General features: G+C 34.0%; 1 protein-coding gene across 1 annotated transcript in view; it reads right to left on the bottom strand.

Moving 5' to 3' along the window:
• LOC134749409 (thrombospondin type-1 domain-containing protein 4-like) overlaps positions 1–16,985 on the bottom strand; it is a 163,824-nt gene that overhangs the window by 145,676 nt on the left and 1,163 nt on the right. The window contains exon 2 of the mRNA XM_063684327.1: positions 1,631–2,136. Within this exon, the coding sequence (XP_063540397.1) occupies positions 1,631–1,671 (41 nt within the window). The 5' untranslated portion in view covers positions 1,672–2,136. The remainder of the gene's footprint in view (positions 1–1,630; positions 2,137–16,985) is intronic.

Genomic DNA, 16,985 nt, shown 5'->3' with positions numbered 1-16,985 from the left:
CATAAATATCACCACGCAGTTATGCAATTCAGATTAACTGCGCTAAACACTGAGAAATTAAAACGTTAATCTCATAAATAAATAAGGATCTGCAGTAAACGTCTACGGAAGTGTAATAGTTGTATGTACAATCAAGGAATTAAATATCGACAAGGACAACGTGCCAAAAATATTATTATGTATACGAGACTTTATTGCCTATTCATTAAGATAGTTTGTACATATTTTTGATAATTTGCCCGTGTCGATATTTTTTCCTTGACTCTACGTATATATGTAGAGCGCGTGACTTGCATGTCTACGCCATCGTTGAAATAAATATAGATTTATAGGTGCATAATTGTCCACCTACTCCTGAATATAGGTTATATGGTGATCTTTGAGATTCGATTTTACTTTTTGGTAGGTATCGAAATCCAAATTTGTGAAACGGCCAATCTCCAGCGGGCCAACCACGGTAGCATTTTTATCGCCTGTCACCATGCCTGTCACGTTCTAACAAGTATGTATGTGCGAAAGTGACAGGCATAGTGACAGGTGATAAAAATGCAACCATGCTGACACCGCAGGACTGTTCAAATAAAAAAAACATAATTTGCAAAAAAAAAAAATACAAAATAGGTTACTAAAAGTAGTCATTCGTAAGTATTATTAATAATTAATGAATATTCGATATTCTAGTTTCTTGTAGTTTAATCGTCCAAATTATCTTTAGCTTAATCATACATATATACTATAGTACTTCATAATTAGTTTAGTGTATTGGAGAACGACTATCAAAGCCAAACTAATAGGACAGCTTTAAAATGCGATGCATTTAATCTACGCTATACTATTTAATTACACGCATATAGTTACTTAGTATATACTTTATACTAATCATAGAAACGTAATAAAGACCGGCAATATGTATATTAGTTAATATTTTATATATATAATATATCGCAAGCTATCTAAACCTCTTAAAATAAATCTTACTTGAATTACAAGCGTGTTCTTCGCATGTTCATAAGTTTACGATTACAATTGGTTGGAACGTTAATATTACTAAAACATCGACATCATTCATCACAATTCAATAAACTCACTATTGGCATTAACTAGCATTAAATTTGGATTTCATCTCTTAACAGCTTTTAAATGACCATTTCTTTTGTATACCTACATACAAAGTATTAAGTGATCGTAAAATTTTAATGAAAATGTTATTTAGTCGTCATTTAATAAAAAAATGATCTATTTAATTGAGTCCAGGTTGCTTATTTTCATGTCATATAAGTTGCTAACACAAACATCAATCCTGGTAACTGAAAATATTCTTAGAGAATTTAAATATAGTATTTAAGATGATAAAAACATGATACCTACAAACTATTTCGTGGCCTGAGGTCCGTTAAATTATAGCAAGATTGACTGAAGATCAAATGATTTAATAAACATGTGTTGTAGGTACATGTACCTACATGGAAAACTGTATTATACGAGTATCTGTCTTAAACAAAAATCATGATTTGAAAAAACTTCCAAAGCACGAACTGAAATATTTTAATTTCATCTTGCACCATGAAAAGCGACTGCCAAAAGTAAACTATCAATTCGGCTCTAAAATAGCACGTATTTCGGTACTTACATAACAAAGACGCAGAACAGAAGGGCTCCCTGACAAGCCATGTTGGCACGGTTTCACAAAAGTATCACCATAACAGTGTATCACTATTTCAATGGCACGCCAAAAAAACACTGAGTCATACACCGATTTAGCACTTTATAGTTGATTGAACTTTGGTAAATTGTAAAGTTTTTATGAACTGTCAATATTTGAATAGGCGAAACTATTGTTATGAAAAACCTTTAATGAAGTACTTTTGGGTGCACACAAAAAATGTCTGATCTGGTCGGATGATAACGTGAATTGAGTGTTATTAAATTTGGATCACGACACTGGAATCACGTGGAAAAACTTTATAAGAATCAAGTCATTCTTCTATTTTTTCTCAGTCCGCGTAAATGTAAGAGTTTCTTGTTGTGTTTCAACTGTTCTAGTTTCCCATTAGGGATTGTGTTTCTGTTTGTCTTCATCTTCATGCAAAGTCATCCTGGCTCCGTTTTTGTGCTCAATATTCATTCGGGAACGATCTGAAAGGAAAGGAAACGGGGAGAATTATTCATAGATTCCATGTAGATTTGAAAACGTTAGTGCTATTTTTATTACTTTGTTAGTAAACAAGGGATATAGCGACGATTACTGTAATGAAACATCCTAATATCCATATTGCATAATTTGTAAGAAAGTGTGTTGATAACTTGATACATTAAACGGTCTAAATTTATTCTACATAGATTTACAGGGATGCCTATAATGGCATTAAGTCCGCCTGTTGTACACTTTTTATGTGCAATAAAGTTTGAAATAAATAAATATTTTTAATGCCCTACACTTTTACTATAGATAACGTACAATTTGCATAGGAATTTCCTGATGGAATGATAGTGGTACGATAGCGATATGGAAATCGGCGTTTGGAGCTGATTGAGATACATTTGAGTAGTCCTAGTTATCTTGCGTATCTGGATTGGAGACTGTCTGGCGTATCTTGTCTTTTACCGTTCATCTTGACACTACACTCAAATCATACAAAAGGCAGTATAAACAGGCATTTTCACTATAGATATTTATACTATTTTCCTACAATATTTACAAACACAAAAAAAAACATTACAAGTTTCCTACCTATAAAACTTGTTTTGAACACGCTACGAATTTGTGACAAATGGCAAACCTATATTCTGACTAGAATTTTATTTATTTATTTCATCTTTATTGCACATAAAATATGTATTAAGTGTAAATGGGTAAATTTAACCACCAAAATACCTAAATATATGTTTACATATATAATAGGCCTTTTCATCTGTGCCAGGCGTTCGTGGTTGTGTAGCCCTATGCGGGAGAGGATCCCTCGTCCACACACGCGGCAGGTGTATGCTCCCCCAGGTGGGCGGGGGTTGGAGGCCTGCTCGTGGCGCCCCAAGCGTTTCTCTTTCAAATAGGTAAACCAGGCATCGTCGTGCTTGGATTGGCCATCATGGACAACACGACGCCACATGGGTCGGTCTTCGGCCAGTTTCAGCCATTGGTTGCATGGGATATTAAAGGCAACCATATCACGCTTGACACAATCTTTAAAGCGCAGCATGTTTACATATATGTGCAGGAAAAAGGCTTATCATTATTAGAAGTAGTAGGAAGCTTCGGACTTATTTCTAATTAATTTCAACGTACTTCTGTCGTTCATTTCAGTTCGGTTTAATATGATCTTAGGTAAGTATAAAATCAAGTAACCGGGTTTTAAAAACGCATTACACGCGAAAAATATAAAGAAAAGTGGCTTCACTTTAAACGACTGGCTGAATAGGAACGCGTGCGCACGCCGCCGCGGCTAAAAATAAATAAAAAACTCAAGAACTGCCAATGATCGATCAAATCCTGACATGAAACAAATAACAGTTTATAAATCGTGCATGGATGTAACTGGCCAGTTATGTCAGCGCGCTGGTGATCTTTATCGGATCTTGTAGATAGGTTACGATAAACTACCAACGGTTTTGGGCCCTTTGACTGATGGTGGCGCTAATGTTCCCAGGAAACGAAACGGGCAGTTTAAAGATATATGAGCAAAAAATCTTTTTAGTATTTGTTGTTATAGCGGCAACAGAAATACATCATCTGTGAAAATTTCAACTGTCTAGCTATCACGGTTCATGAGATACAGCCTGGTGACAGACAGACGGACAGACGGAAAGCGGAGTCTTAGTAATAGGGTCCCGTTTTTACCCTTTGGGTACGGAACCCTAAAAATGGCATCAGTAATTTTACGCGATGATTTTTCCAGTGCATTGGCGTATTTGGTGTATTGACGTCATAAATAATGTGTTAATTAAATTTAAAAAATGTCATATTTAACAAGAGGGATCGATCACGCATTTTGGACTAAAAGTTATTAGTTAGCAGGTTAGTAACGTATTAAGTCTTCGGATTTGTAGAGACCTAAATGATTTTTTTTAAATACGGAATATGGTGTTTTCCGATTAAAAATAACTTGTTTTACAGTACAATCGGGGACATTTCCGGTGAACCACCTTAACCTCAAAATCGTTTAAGCATCAAGATGCTTAAGCAAGCAGACGGTGAGGCGATATCATAAAAGTGATGACCAATAGCATGGCACTTAAAAATGTGGGTGTTGAAAAAAAAAAGGTTAGGTACAGTTTATTGCCGTCCATTGTCTTTGTGACGGTCGGCATTTGCAAACTAATACAAGGAATCCAAAATACATCCTAATTGGTTATGTTTATGAGGAGGCGAAGCTTAGCCTATGCAACAACAACTAATAAACTGTACTTTTTGTACCTATTGTTTGTATCAAATTACCTGTTTTTACCCTTTTCATTATTAACATAAATAATCCTAAATACATCGTAATTGGTTATCTCTATGGGAGGCGGAGTTTAGCTCGCTCGATAGGATCGAGGTAAAAAAATTCTGAAGTGGTTCACCGGAAATGTCCCCTGTTGGCAAGGCCAACAGAACATACTTGTTGTATAATTTATTAACTCCTTTTTACACTCTGTTATTTTACTTTTTCTGTTTCCATGTAAACGGATAACAATTAGAATCTATCCTTCACATTCACCTTACAGGTGCTTACATTGTGTGTGCTTTAAATATAATAAATTGTGACCATCAAGACGGGCTTTCCTTCCTCGCCTTACTGAACCAGCCATTCCACCTCACCGCTGAACATCCCCGACTGTACATATATGAATACTCGAGCACAATAAAATTATTATTTCAATCAATAAAAAAGCTACTAGAACACATTCCACAGCTTCATAGAACTGTTAGAAGCTAATTGCATTTAATGGCAACCAGCGTATCCTAGTTTAAATGGTTGGCGACCGGAAGTCTTCGTTGCTGTAGTATAGCGGAAACATTAAACCAAAGCGTGACTACAGAATTCCATTTTATTACTTTATCACTGGTTTTTACCTCAGAAAAGTTTTTCTCAATTGACTGTAAGTTATTTCTTCTAACAGGCAGATAGCGACACAGCGAATTAGCTATAAAAAATATATTTATTTTTTTATTAAAATTGTTACTGTTCAAATTAAACACTTCATTTGGATTTGATTAAGTAGAAACTTTGACTAAATTTTCTTTGAACTCGTATGCACGAGAATATGAGAATATGTGTGTGTGTATGTGTGTTTTTTTACAACTTGGTGGTTAAATATTTATGACGCCCTAAACATTTATTATCGTCATCCTATAGCTATAACCATCGTTTGTCATATTCAATAATATCACACACTCCATTGCTTTCCATATGAAATTTACTGTAACACTTATACTTAATATGCGTTTTTGTTTACATAATAGAATTCTTGTTGATTGAAGGGTTAACAGTAAAAACCCTATTTAAGTCTACACTCAAAAAACAACCGTGATTATTAAATACAATGTCAGTGAACAGTAGCTACTTAATAGACGTTAGATTGACTCATAAATGCCAAAAAAAAACCACAGCAATTCATTCTTTGCCTGAATAAAAACTAACAATCGATTCTATTGTTCATTTAAATGTGATTTGATAGTCACTGTTATTGTATCAATTGATTTATAAATACTGCAATAATTATCGCTATAAAACACTGTAATATATTGAGATCATGTTTTTAATATTTAGCCGAAGGACACTCACTTTTAATATCTTAAGTTCTTATAATAAATATACGACAATGATAATGTATGTTGTTTAATGTTTAGTTGTAATTTTATTGTTAAAGCGTCTTATATTGTTAATATAAAATAAAATTAGACAAGAGAAATTGCAATATTTAGTAATATTAAAATGTCAATAGTTAGGTACTTACCTAATATTAATTTTTAATTGTTAATTTGTGTTGTTAATTAAAATTTCACGGAGAATTTTACATAGGTACAAAGATCCTAATGTGTCGTTTTCAAGCAAACGGTACCACAATGTTGCTTGCCATAAGGACGCTCTGACAGGTTTTACGTATAGTATACAGATTACAGATACAAGCAATTTTCGTCCTTATGGTAAGCGACAATGTGGTACCTACCTTTCGATTGAAAACGTCACAAATAAACTTTCATTGCAGGTACCACCGTGTTACATTTTTTGATAAGCCGCTTCTGTGGTTGACAGGTAACAAAATACCTTATAGCAATATATTGTGCAAGTATTATTGTACACCATGGCCTGTCACAAACTAAATTATTGAACGGGATGATATTTTGGGCAAGTGTTTTTTAAATTTGTTGAATCACTTAAAATCGCTGGCTGTCCTGGATCATCTGTACAAAGGAGGTATCTGGAGGTTACAAAACAAAAACCTAGGTCTAATTCCCTGCTTTTAAAAACGTTACTCTGTACGTCTGATAGGTGGTCTGCGTCAGCTGACGGCGCCCAGATGATCCGATCCGACAGCTGACACGACAACTTGATGGCAATGGGATACTATTCCTGGATTAGACCGCTTTCGCAATCTGCGATATTGAAACAGTAAGCGGTAAACGGTAAGGGTTTAATAGTTAAAATTTGTGGTGTAAACTATTTTGTCTTAATGTGATTTTAAGTATGATTCTCCTTTTAGAACTATTATGATTATTTATGATTACTTATCCTAGTTCTTATTAGGTTCTTAGTAGGACACATGTATCTTTTATAGCATAGCACTCATTATCTATTAATTTTGTATGTATTCATATCCTTTGTCTTTCTGGTACCTTATTGTACATTTTGCAACTTTTGTCACCCTCTTTTCACTTTCTCCTCTCATATACTCAAAGGTTAACTGGAAGAGATCCCTCAAAGGGATAATTTCGCCTTTGTACATCTTATTATTTGTACCATGTAATTTTTAATATGTATTTTTGTACAATAAAGAGTTTACTACTACTACTACTATTACTATTGATGACGAACGTAAAGTTTATGTTTTAGTTGGGACCGAAATGTTGACCACCGACCAACTTGACATAATTTGAATTAAGTTAGTGAAAATGTTCGATTTCTCTTTGATAAAGTATTATCTTTCAATAATTGTAAATAAAACCAGAACGAAACACGCAATTTTTTGATAATTAACTTTTCAAATCAGGCGGTTTTGACTATCCGGAAGAACACGAAATAAGATAAGAAAATGTGGCCATAATTGTACCCAAAACCACGGAATAAGTCTTGCGCAACAAATAAATTTATATCATGAAATTATGAGAATATTCTAAATAAAAATAAAAACATTTCATTTACAATGTTGCAACTAAAAACAAAGATGCATTAAACCTATTAACACTTTACAAACTGTTAGTAATTTAATATAAGTATTAAGCAATTATAATAGAGATATTGCTCGCATTGATAATTCAAATACAGTAAATGCCATGGAAGATATCTGGTCCAATTTATTTACATGCATTTAACTAGTACTAACTCGACCTCAAGGCGAGATAACAAATCAACTCTACTGACGTTTCAATTTGTATATTGACACGTTTTTAATCTTCCCACATTGTTTATGTGTTCGGAAGCACTTGAGTATTTGTCTTAATAAATTTCTCTCATAGTTTTGAACACCCTAACTTCGTTCACAGTATCAATCATAAATCTTCACTTGTTTTTTACTTTGACTGTATCAGTGACGTATCATTTATTACACATATCGAATTAGTTTGAATTAGGAGATTATGTAATTGAATTTTGGTATTGTTTGTTTTATTTTTTCGTTGTAATGCTTTCTATTGAGGGGTCAAGGTCGTACGTTTATGAATAAATGGATGAATTCTGTTTTTTTTTTTAATTTAAATTATCAATTATTTTCTCGAATGTTTCACTGTACATTATCTGTTTCACTAATATTACTCAAAATATACTTGGAAGAGACTCTTCGACAATGTGTACCTATGCTTTAGGCACATGTGCTTTAGTTTGATGTGTATTTAAATTTCATTTCACGTGTAAGTTTTACGTCTTACCTTAAACAAAATACTACTTATACCAATGTTTAGTTTTTATTTCATAAAATTTATATTTATGTAAGTATTTAGTTAGTCTATAATATAAGATATTTTTAATGGGGTCTTGGTCCCTGAATTAAAATTTAAATAAAAAAATAACTATACTGCGTAGGCAGCAACTTTGTATGTTTTGATTTAGTTATTGTACGCGTTGTGTCATAACTGAGACATAACTTATGCAAAACAAATTTTATTCATCGTGCAAAAGCCTTATTACTGGCTACTTTAGCAAGAATAGTGCCACATTACTAGTCACACAAGTGATGAAGCCTAGAATTGCCTTCACACAATAGCACATAAGTGCACAATGGCACATATGTAATAACTCATTACTTGTAGGTAAGGGCTGCACGACATAATGTTAACAAGTTTGTGTTAGTTGCCAATTTCAGATGACAATGGGATTTAAGTTGACTTCACAGGTTTACACTACCCGACATTCATTCTTGTCCTATGATTTCTTTATTAGGTTAGACATATTTTATTAGGATAGCGTTGTAACTTGTTTTTTGGCTAAACTCGCATAGCTCAGTACTCAAAGTTGTGTTTCGAAAAATATTGCAACTGCCAAAATTCGATGTTGGCACAGTCTTGGTAGTGACAATGTAATTCATGACGTAGCACCATACTCCTAACACCCCGCCAGTTGGACTTAGGGGCTTTCGCGATCGTCAATATTCTGATTCTAATTGTCTGTTCTACTTTTTTAGGGTTCCGTACCCAAAGGGTAAAAACGGGACCCTATTACTAAGACTCCGCTGTCCGTCTGTCCGTCCGTCTGTCCGTCTGTCTGTCGCCAGGCTGTATCTCATGAACCGTGATAGCTAGACAGCTGAAATTTTCACAGATGATGTATTTCTGTTGCCGCTATAACAACAAATACTAAAAACAGAATAATATAAATATTTAAATGGGGCTCCCATACAACAAACGTGATGTTTTGCTGTTTTTTTCCGTAATGGTACGGAGCCCTTCGTGCGCGAGTCCGACTCGCACTTGGCCGGTTTTATTTATGATATAGGAGGCAAACGAGGAGATAAATCGCCTAATGATTTTGTTCTCGCGCCCTCTTGCGACTCAAGCAGTCAAATCTGTCTATAAGATCGTTATTGGTATAAGATATTTTAGGGTTCCGTACCTCAAAAGGAAAAAACGGAACCCTTATAGGATCACTCGTGCGTCTGTCTGTCTGTCCGTCTGTCACAGCCTATTTTCTCTGAAACTAGTGGACCAATTAAGTTGAAATTTGGTATACATATGTAAGTTGGTGACCCAAAGACGGACATGTAACGTAAATAAATAAATTTTAAACATCGGGGCCACTTTTGGGGGGTAAATGAGAAAATTAAGAAATAAAGTTTTTCTAACTATATCTTATTACATATCAAATAAAAGAGCACATTGTGTGAATCTCAAATATATATTTTTTTAATTAGAGGATGAATATTTTAGAAGTTATTCAAAAAAATAGGTAAGAAATTTCCTTTCCCTCTTTATATCCGAGATAGTCTAAATTTTTGAAAAAAATACATAAAATAGTTCTTTACCTATAGATTACAGGAAACCTATTAGAAATGTGCAGTCAAGCGTGAGTCGGACTTAATTACTTGGTTTTTGATCCGACCCCTACGGGTTTTTTAAAGACATTTCACTCACGTTTCACATAAAAAATACATTGTTTAAATTGTGTAAGGTACGGAACCCTTGGAACGCGAGTCGGACTGGAACTTGGCCGGTTTGTTCTAACCTTCTAACAAAATCGACCTGTCTTATGTCTTATATCATTTCATTTTAGTTTAGTAGCTGCCGCATGACACTAGTTATAATCTCGGGCGTAATGTACGGCCAAATTGAGTTTGCTCCGATATAACAGCGTACGTAATACAACCATTTATTGTAATATGTATTTTTAACTTATTTCTGTTCTTTGTCTTTTGTATGTTATGTATTAATTTTGTTGTTCTTCTTGTTACGTGTCGTGATTGTTTCACCGGATGGTCTCATCGGAAGATCAGCGCTGGAAGTCGCACGCAACATGCTGAGGTGAGACCATTTCGTGGCACTTTCTCTTTTTTATGTTTCTCTGTTTTGTATAATTTTCTGTTTTTGTGTTTGTGCTCACAAATAAATTATTTCTATTTTATTCTATAAACAATTACTGTCACCAATGGACTGGACATCTGGAACACCAGAGGGGTTGCACAATGCACGTGCGTTGCCAGCCTTTGAGATGGGAATACACTCTTTACTTGAAAGTTTGAAGGTCGGTCCAGAAAATATCGCGGGTGATAGTTTATTCCACAGTTTACCCGTGCGAAACAGGAAGTTTCTGGAGAAACGCATCTACAGTAAAGTTAAGGTCTGCCAACCATCTAAGTAGTGAAGATGGAAATTGGAGTCAGAAATAGAATTGGAGTTTAGTTCATTTAGTTTAACAATTGAATTGGACGTACCCATTTGGAGGTGACCCTGACTCCGTTAATTAATAGTATTTCATCACGTATGGTTATAGTTTAATGAGAATTTGGTCAATAAGTAATTCTTGCTCAAAAAAACTTTACCATGACCAGAATTAGAAAGAAATGGTGTCATTTGTCTATTTGTCAAGCGTATGCTTCAGGGTGCCAACTGGGTAAATACACCTACTAAATGTAGTAATAATGTCAAAATGAACAACCGATTTCGTGGATAGGTATTGTGACTGACGCGACATATGTATAATACCTGCCGGGCTAGCACATGATTGGCGCGAGAGTATCTCGCCGCGACATAGACTACCCGTCCCTCTTTTATTCATACAGTTAGTAAAAGACGGGTAGTTTATCTCGCGGCGAGATAATGTAGCGCCAATCATGTGCTCGGCCTACAGGAATATACTGGAAAAAACTGAAAAAATAACTACGTATTATAATATTCCTAATTAATAATCAACTTTTATCACAGTTAAAACCTAAAAAAAACCGGATAAGAGTTGGACTCGCTCACCTAGGGTTCCGTACTTTTTAGTATTTGTTGTTGTAGCGGCAACAGAAATACATTATCTGTGAAAATTTCGACTGTCTAGCTATCACGGTTCAAGAGATACAGCCTGGTGACAGACAGACGGACAGTAGAGTCTTAGTAATAGGGTCCCGTCTAAAAACAAAATCAGTTCACCCATTTTGGAACTACGATGTTGAACGTTAAATCAGACGTGAATAATACTAATATAAAATAAATATACCTATTTACAGTTCTTGTTTATAAAATTTCACACTTCTTGTTTACTACTAATCGTATCTAACCTGATGCAACATTCTGAAAATTCAAAATAAAATTACTTGTAAATACAGAGTGGGGCAATGATAACTATGTCTGAATCTATAGTTACTAAAAGCAAAGTAAAATATAATACAGAAAGAAGTTATTAACAGCCATAATTGCCTTATTGGATATAATATATAATAGCCTCTAGCCGCCCAGAGACCTATAAAAAGGTCTCCTGTACCGTTCTATTTTGAATCTTTGTTTTGACAAATCAAAATTGCATTTGTCTTGGCAAGTTTTGACGTCTGGGCGGCTAGAGGCTATTATACAGTACTGGTTGGCTAAAAAATAAGTGCATTCCCGTTGCCAGGGAGGTTTTGGGATTATACTGAGAAATTCTTTACTATGGGACCAATCACGAAATCACGAAAAAAATTTTTTATCCCATACAAAATGGACCAGCCAAAATGTATGAAACAGCGAAATTTTGTTTCGCCATTTCGGGGTTGGTCCCATAGTAAAAGTTGCTCAGTATAATCTTAGCCACCGTGTATTTGAAGCTTTTTTATGACATACGAAACGTGCAGATATCGTCTGATGATAAGCAATCACCGTCGCCCATGGCCACCTGCAACACCAGAGGGGTTGTAAGTGCGTTGCTGGCTTTTAAGATGGGAGTACGCCCTTAGGCTTATTTAGGGCCATTAAATTAGGTTCAAAATTATACCGCTTCTAATTTCGTTTCGAATAACTGCTTTTTGCCTCATGCATACTTAATAATAATATTATTATTATTTAATATTATTATAAATGAGGAAGTCTGTCTGTTACCTCTTCACGCTTAAACCACTGAACCGATTTAGTTGAAATTTGGCATCGAGATAGTTTAAGTCGCGGCGAAGGGCATAGGATAGCTTGTATGTCGGAAATCATCCCTAAAGAGAGTGAAAAAGGGGAGTGAAATTGAGAGATTTAATGAATTGCCTGATATTTGATGTCAAGCAATTAAGCTTATGTTCAAATTGAATGATTGCTATCACACTTTATCCAGGCGCTAAACTTACTCTATCTGCTGTTACTGATTTCACGCAGACGAAGTCGCGGGCAAAAGCTAGTAACATAATAAAACAACCATATAAACAACGTGCGATTCACACCAATACGTGTAAAGTAAAAGGTCGTATCATTACAGGAATTCTATCACTTTTACATCTATTAATATTAATGTGTATTGAGTCAGGTGGGTATCAGTGACCGATTATGGCAAATCGATAACCTTATCGTGTTTTCATGATACAATAAAATTGATTATGCGAAGTGTGGTTCTGTGAAAATGTGTCATATTTGTTAGCTATTGTTCTAACCGAAGCGACAATGCGCGACGTACGCGCTCGTAAACAGTAACTTCAACGTGGGGTAAAAGGTTCCAAAATGAAAGTGAAAGACATATTACAATGCACTTATGAATGTCAAAAGCTGCCACCGGTTCTAAACATACACTACAAACCCGAGATTCCGGCGCAAGAAACTAGGTGGTTCACATTTTCTTAAAAAACCTACATGCAATCTTATTGTAGTAATTTTTCCAGAAAACATATCAAAAATTACAATTAAATTGTTGTAAGTAATCAATATTTATTAAGAAAATAACATTCACAAAAGAAAAAGAAAATAAATTATTTAATGAAAGAAATACGAATACTTATAGCAAATAAATAAATCTGACTGATTGCTTTAAAATACTTACATGAATTATTTGAAACGGCTACTTATATATACGTAGGTAATTTTGTACTCAGTAAACAGGCTACAATATGTCCCCATGTCCTAAAAAAAATTCAAACATATATCCATATGTCAAGGTCCATATTCGTACATCCGTCCCCAACCACGACGTTTCATTCACAATCTGTCGTAATCGTAGCGGCGTTTTAAAGACAATATTACTGACAGATAACGGAATAATTAGGTTATCATGGTAACCCAAGAGTGTAAATAGATCACGTGAAATAAGCAATGCAAGCTTGTCTAGCGTGATGTTTTACGCGATTACAGTTTTTATTTTTAAGAACACGAACCGCCGCCGCCATACAATCTAAGTAAAGTTACGCTCTCATTCTGAACTAACATGAAATTTGACATGAACATTCAAGTAGCATAATTATCAATATGTTTAGTACTAGTTTTCGTTGCTAAAAATTGTCATAAAAAGAAAATACCTATAGCGATATTTTGTTTTGCTCTCTTGAAAGTCGCTGAGTACTGATACCTGTAGTTAATTTTACATCATGCATTTTAAAATAAGTATAAAATATGTAGGGAAAATCATACACCACGAATCCAACGTTAGTAAATTTTGCAGACATAGCTAATTTAAGAGAGGACGTAGAGTCAGGAAATTAGAGGAAAATAAAACGATTTTCTGCTATCTTCAATAGTTTCGGATTTCCTAATACTGTCCCAACTCCTACTTTAAAATACTCATTATACACGACTTCAGGCATAGTTATCGGAGGCCATCCCTGTAAAAAAAATCTATGCGTCGTCTACCTATCTCAGTAGCTAACTAAACATAATATATCATTTTTTTTTAGGTTCAATGATATACTTAGTTAAAATTTTTATGCCCACTCGAAATGAAAACAAAAAAAAAACAACGTCAAACGTCAATATTAGAAGCGTCAACCAAATGAAGGTATAATAAATATGCATCCATAACAAAAACCGCTCTTGAACCAATCAAGCACCTTTATTGAGACTTCGCCTTCGTTATAGTGGATTTTTTTCTTAATTGCTGTAGTTACTAGTTGGCTACTATCCAATTACTGTTAGCCACTGTGTAAGGCGTTTATAAAAATATTTCTTACAAACCAATGTACACTTTACAGTATTGAGTTTAAAATTCAAAATTTTCTGTAATGGATACATTATGGTCTTAAACAAAAGTAACCGGTGATCACACATAAAGAAACACTAAGAAGAAATTAAATTACTTTCTATGAAAGTTTTTTTCGTTCTTTCGTTCACGAAGAAACAATACAAAAAATAGCTTGTTAAATGTAAATAGGAACATGTTAGTGCTTCGTTAATGCATTTTTAGTGACCTAGGTTTCTATAATAGTTCTTTGTTCAGTCTAGCATTTTGCATATATGCGCTGTTAGAGAAAGTTTTCAAAAGGTGAATAACTACTTATGTAAGGAACATAAATATTATAAAAATAAAACAAATATACTCCTTAACTTTTGATGGCTATAAAACAACAACATAATTAATATATATGAATCCACCGGTCTACCAAATAATTGTACGAGTAGAACCTTGCTGTAGAAGTACGATGTAAGTTTTTTTTAGTTCTTTTCTCTAAACTAACATACTGTCTGACACGGTAAACAATGAACAGATTCTTTTTCTTTTATTGTTTTCTTTTTTAAGTTGTATTAATTTACCTACTATTATAGTATTTCCGCGACCTATGCAAATTATATCGCAGATGAATGTATAAAATGGGTGCCAAAAGGCGCTCTAATTTTATACTTCTGATGATAACCATAAGAACTATAAAATATTAATTAGAAAAAAATACATTGTCGTGCGTAGAAAAAAATAATATACAGATAAACCATAATTCACGTAACTATTATATAGAGCATTAAAATGGTGATCAATAATAGGATCAAAAAATCTATCTGATTACGCTACCTACACCATCCTGCGTTAGTCCTGTCATCGCTAAACCTAATCAAGAAGAGAAACTATGATGCTGCCAACCTCACACCGTATTTAGACAGGGCTGGAGAGTTTCAATTAAATCGGCGTCGTGTGAAGGAATCTTAGGAACTAATTGGCCTTTCTCTATATTATCAACGTTGCACGTAAGTCAGTTTTTCTACTCAAAGTGTTGCCGCATGTTTGCTGTGTTGTTGTGTTGTGGTGTTTGATAAAATGTACCGGCCAAACTTAATAAAAAATGTATTTTGTATTTTTTCTTTTTAGGGTTCCGTACCACAAAAGGAAAAACGGAACCCTTATAGGATCACTTGTGCGTCTGTCTGTCCGTCTGTCACAGCCCATTTTCTCCAAAACTACTGGACCAATTAAGTTAAAATTTGGTATACGTATGTAAATTTGTGATCCAGAGACGGACATGTAACGTAAACAAAGCTACTTTTGGGGGGTAAATGAGAAAATTAAAAAGAACAAAGTTTTTCAAGTTATATCGTGTTACATATCAAATGAAATCTCAAATACATATACCTACTTTTTGTGTAATTTTAAAATAAATAGTTCAGAAGTTATTAAAGAAAATAGACCAAAAATATACGATACTTCTGGGTCTAGTTTTGAAAAAAAAATACAAAATAGTTCTTTACCTATACCTATATATACATGACAGGAAAACCTATTAGAAATGTGTAGTCAGGCGTGAGTCGGATTGAATTACTTAGTTTTTGATCATTTCACTCACGTTTCACATTAAAAAAAAATACATTGTTAAAAATTGTGTAATGTACGAAACCCTTGGAACGCGAGTCGGACTCGAACTTGGCCGGTTTTTTTAGAGTAGTTGTTGTTTTTATTGTCATACGATTTGAATTATCGTGAGTTGTAATTTATATAATGGCATTGAGAAGCAATTATGTATGTTTGATATATCAAATTCATTTATGTATATTATCAAACATAATTCATTTATAGTTAATTTTATTCATTAATATTAGTTTAATATTTTATAGCTTATACCAATAATGTTAGCGGATGAATGACGGTTGTTGTATACTTCTTATGCAAAAAAAAATATTTTCCAGCATATTAAACTATTTTCACTTAAAATGTCTAATGTGGCAAGTTTTTAGGTATAACAAATATCAAAGTCTGCTCCACGTAAAAGGGTATGTTGGTTATCGCATACGCGTATTTTTATCACACATGCAAAGTTTATTCATTAATATTAGTTTAATATTTTATAGCTTATACCAATAATGTTAGCGGATGAATGACGGTTGTTGTATACTTCTTATGCAAAAAAATATATTTTCCAGCATATTAAACTATTTTCACTTAAAATGTCTAATGTGGCAAGTTTTTAGGTATAACAAATATCAAAGTCTGCTCCACGTAAAAGGGTATGTTGGTTATCGCATACGCGTATTTTTATCACACATGCAAACCGCAACGTGCAGATTTACGCACGCTAATAAAAGTGCAGTTTTCAACGCACTATCACCAACGGCCTACATGCACGTCCAATGGAAAAGTCACACGATTCTGGCCCGTTAAAACATTCGATAATAGAGCTTATCGGGACACGCAGGACACTTTGCCGTCCTAGGCCAGAAAGACACATGTCGCCATGATAATGGAATGGAGATGATTCTTTTTGAAACTAGTGAGAGTTTTATGGCGATGTGTGTCCAACGTTTGCGTCATGAAGCCGTAAAACGTATTTATTTGGTAATTTCATCTCACTAAACTAACATTCATGTATGGGTACAGAATATATAATTCTTGAGCTGTTTTTCTCTGAAAATTTACTGCTTTACTTAATAATACCTACTTACTTAGAGTTTTGAATGATTCACGGTTAGTTTCACTAAACTTATATTGACCGGGATATAGACCGTGATTACCTTTTGT

Source organism: Cydia strobilella, chromosome 18, assembly GCF_947568885.1.
Source record: "Cydia strobilella chromosome 18, ilCydStro3.1, whole genome shotgun sequence".
NCBI classification, from domain to species: domain Eukaryota; kingdom Metazoa; phylum Arthropoda; class Insecta; order Lepidoptera; family Tortricidae; genus Cydia; species Cydia strobilella.
This window is presented reverse-complemented; position numbering and strand designations above follow the sequence as displayed.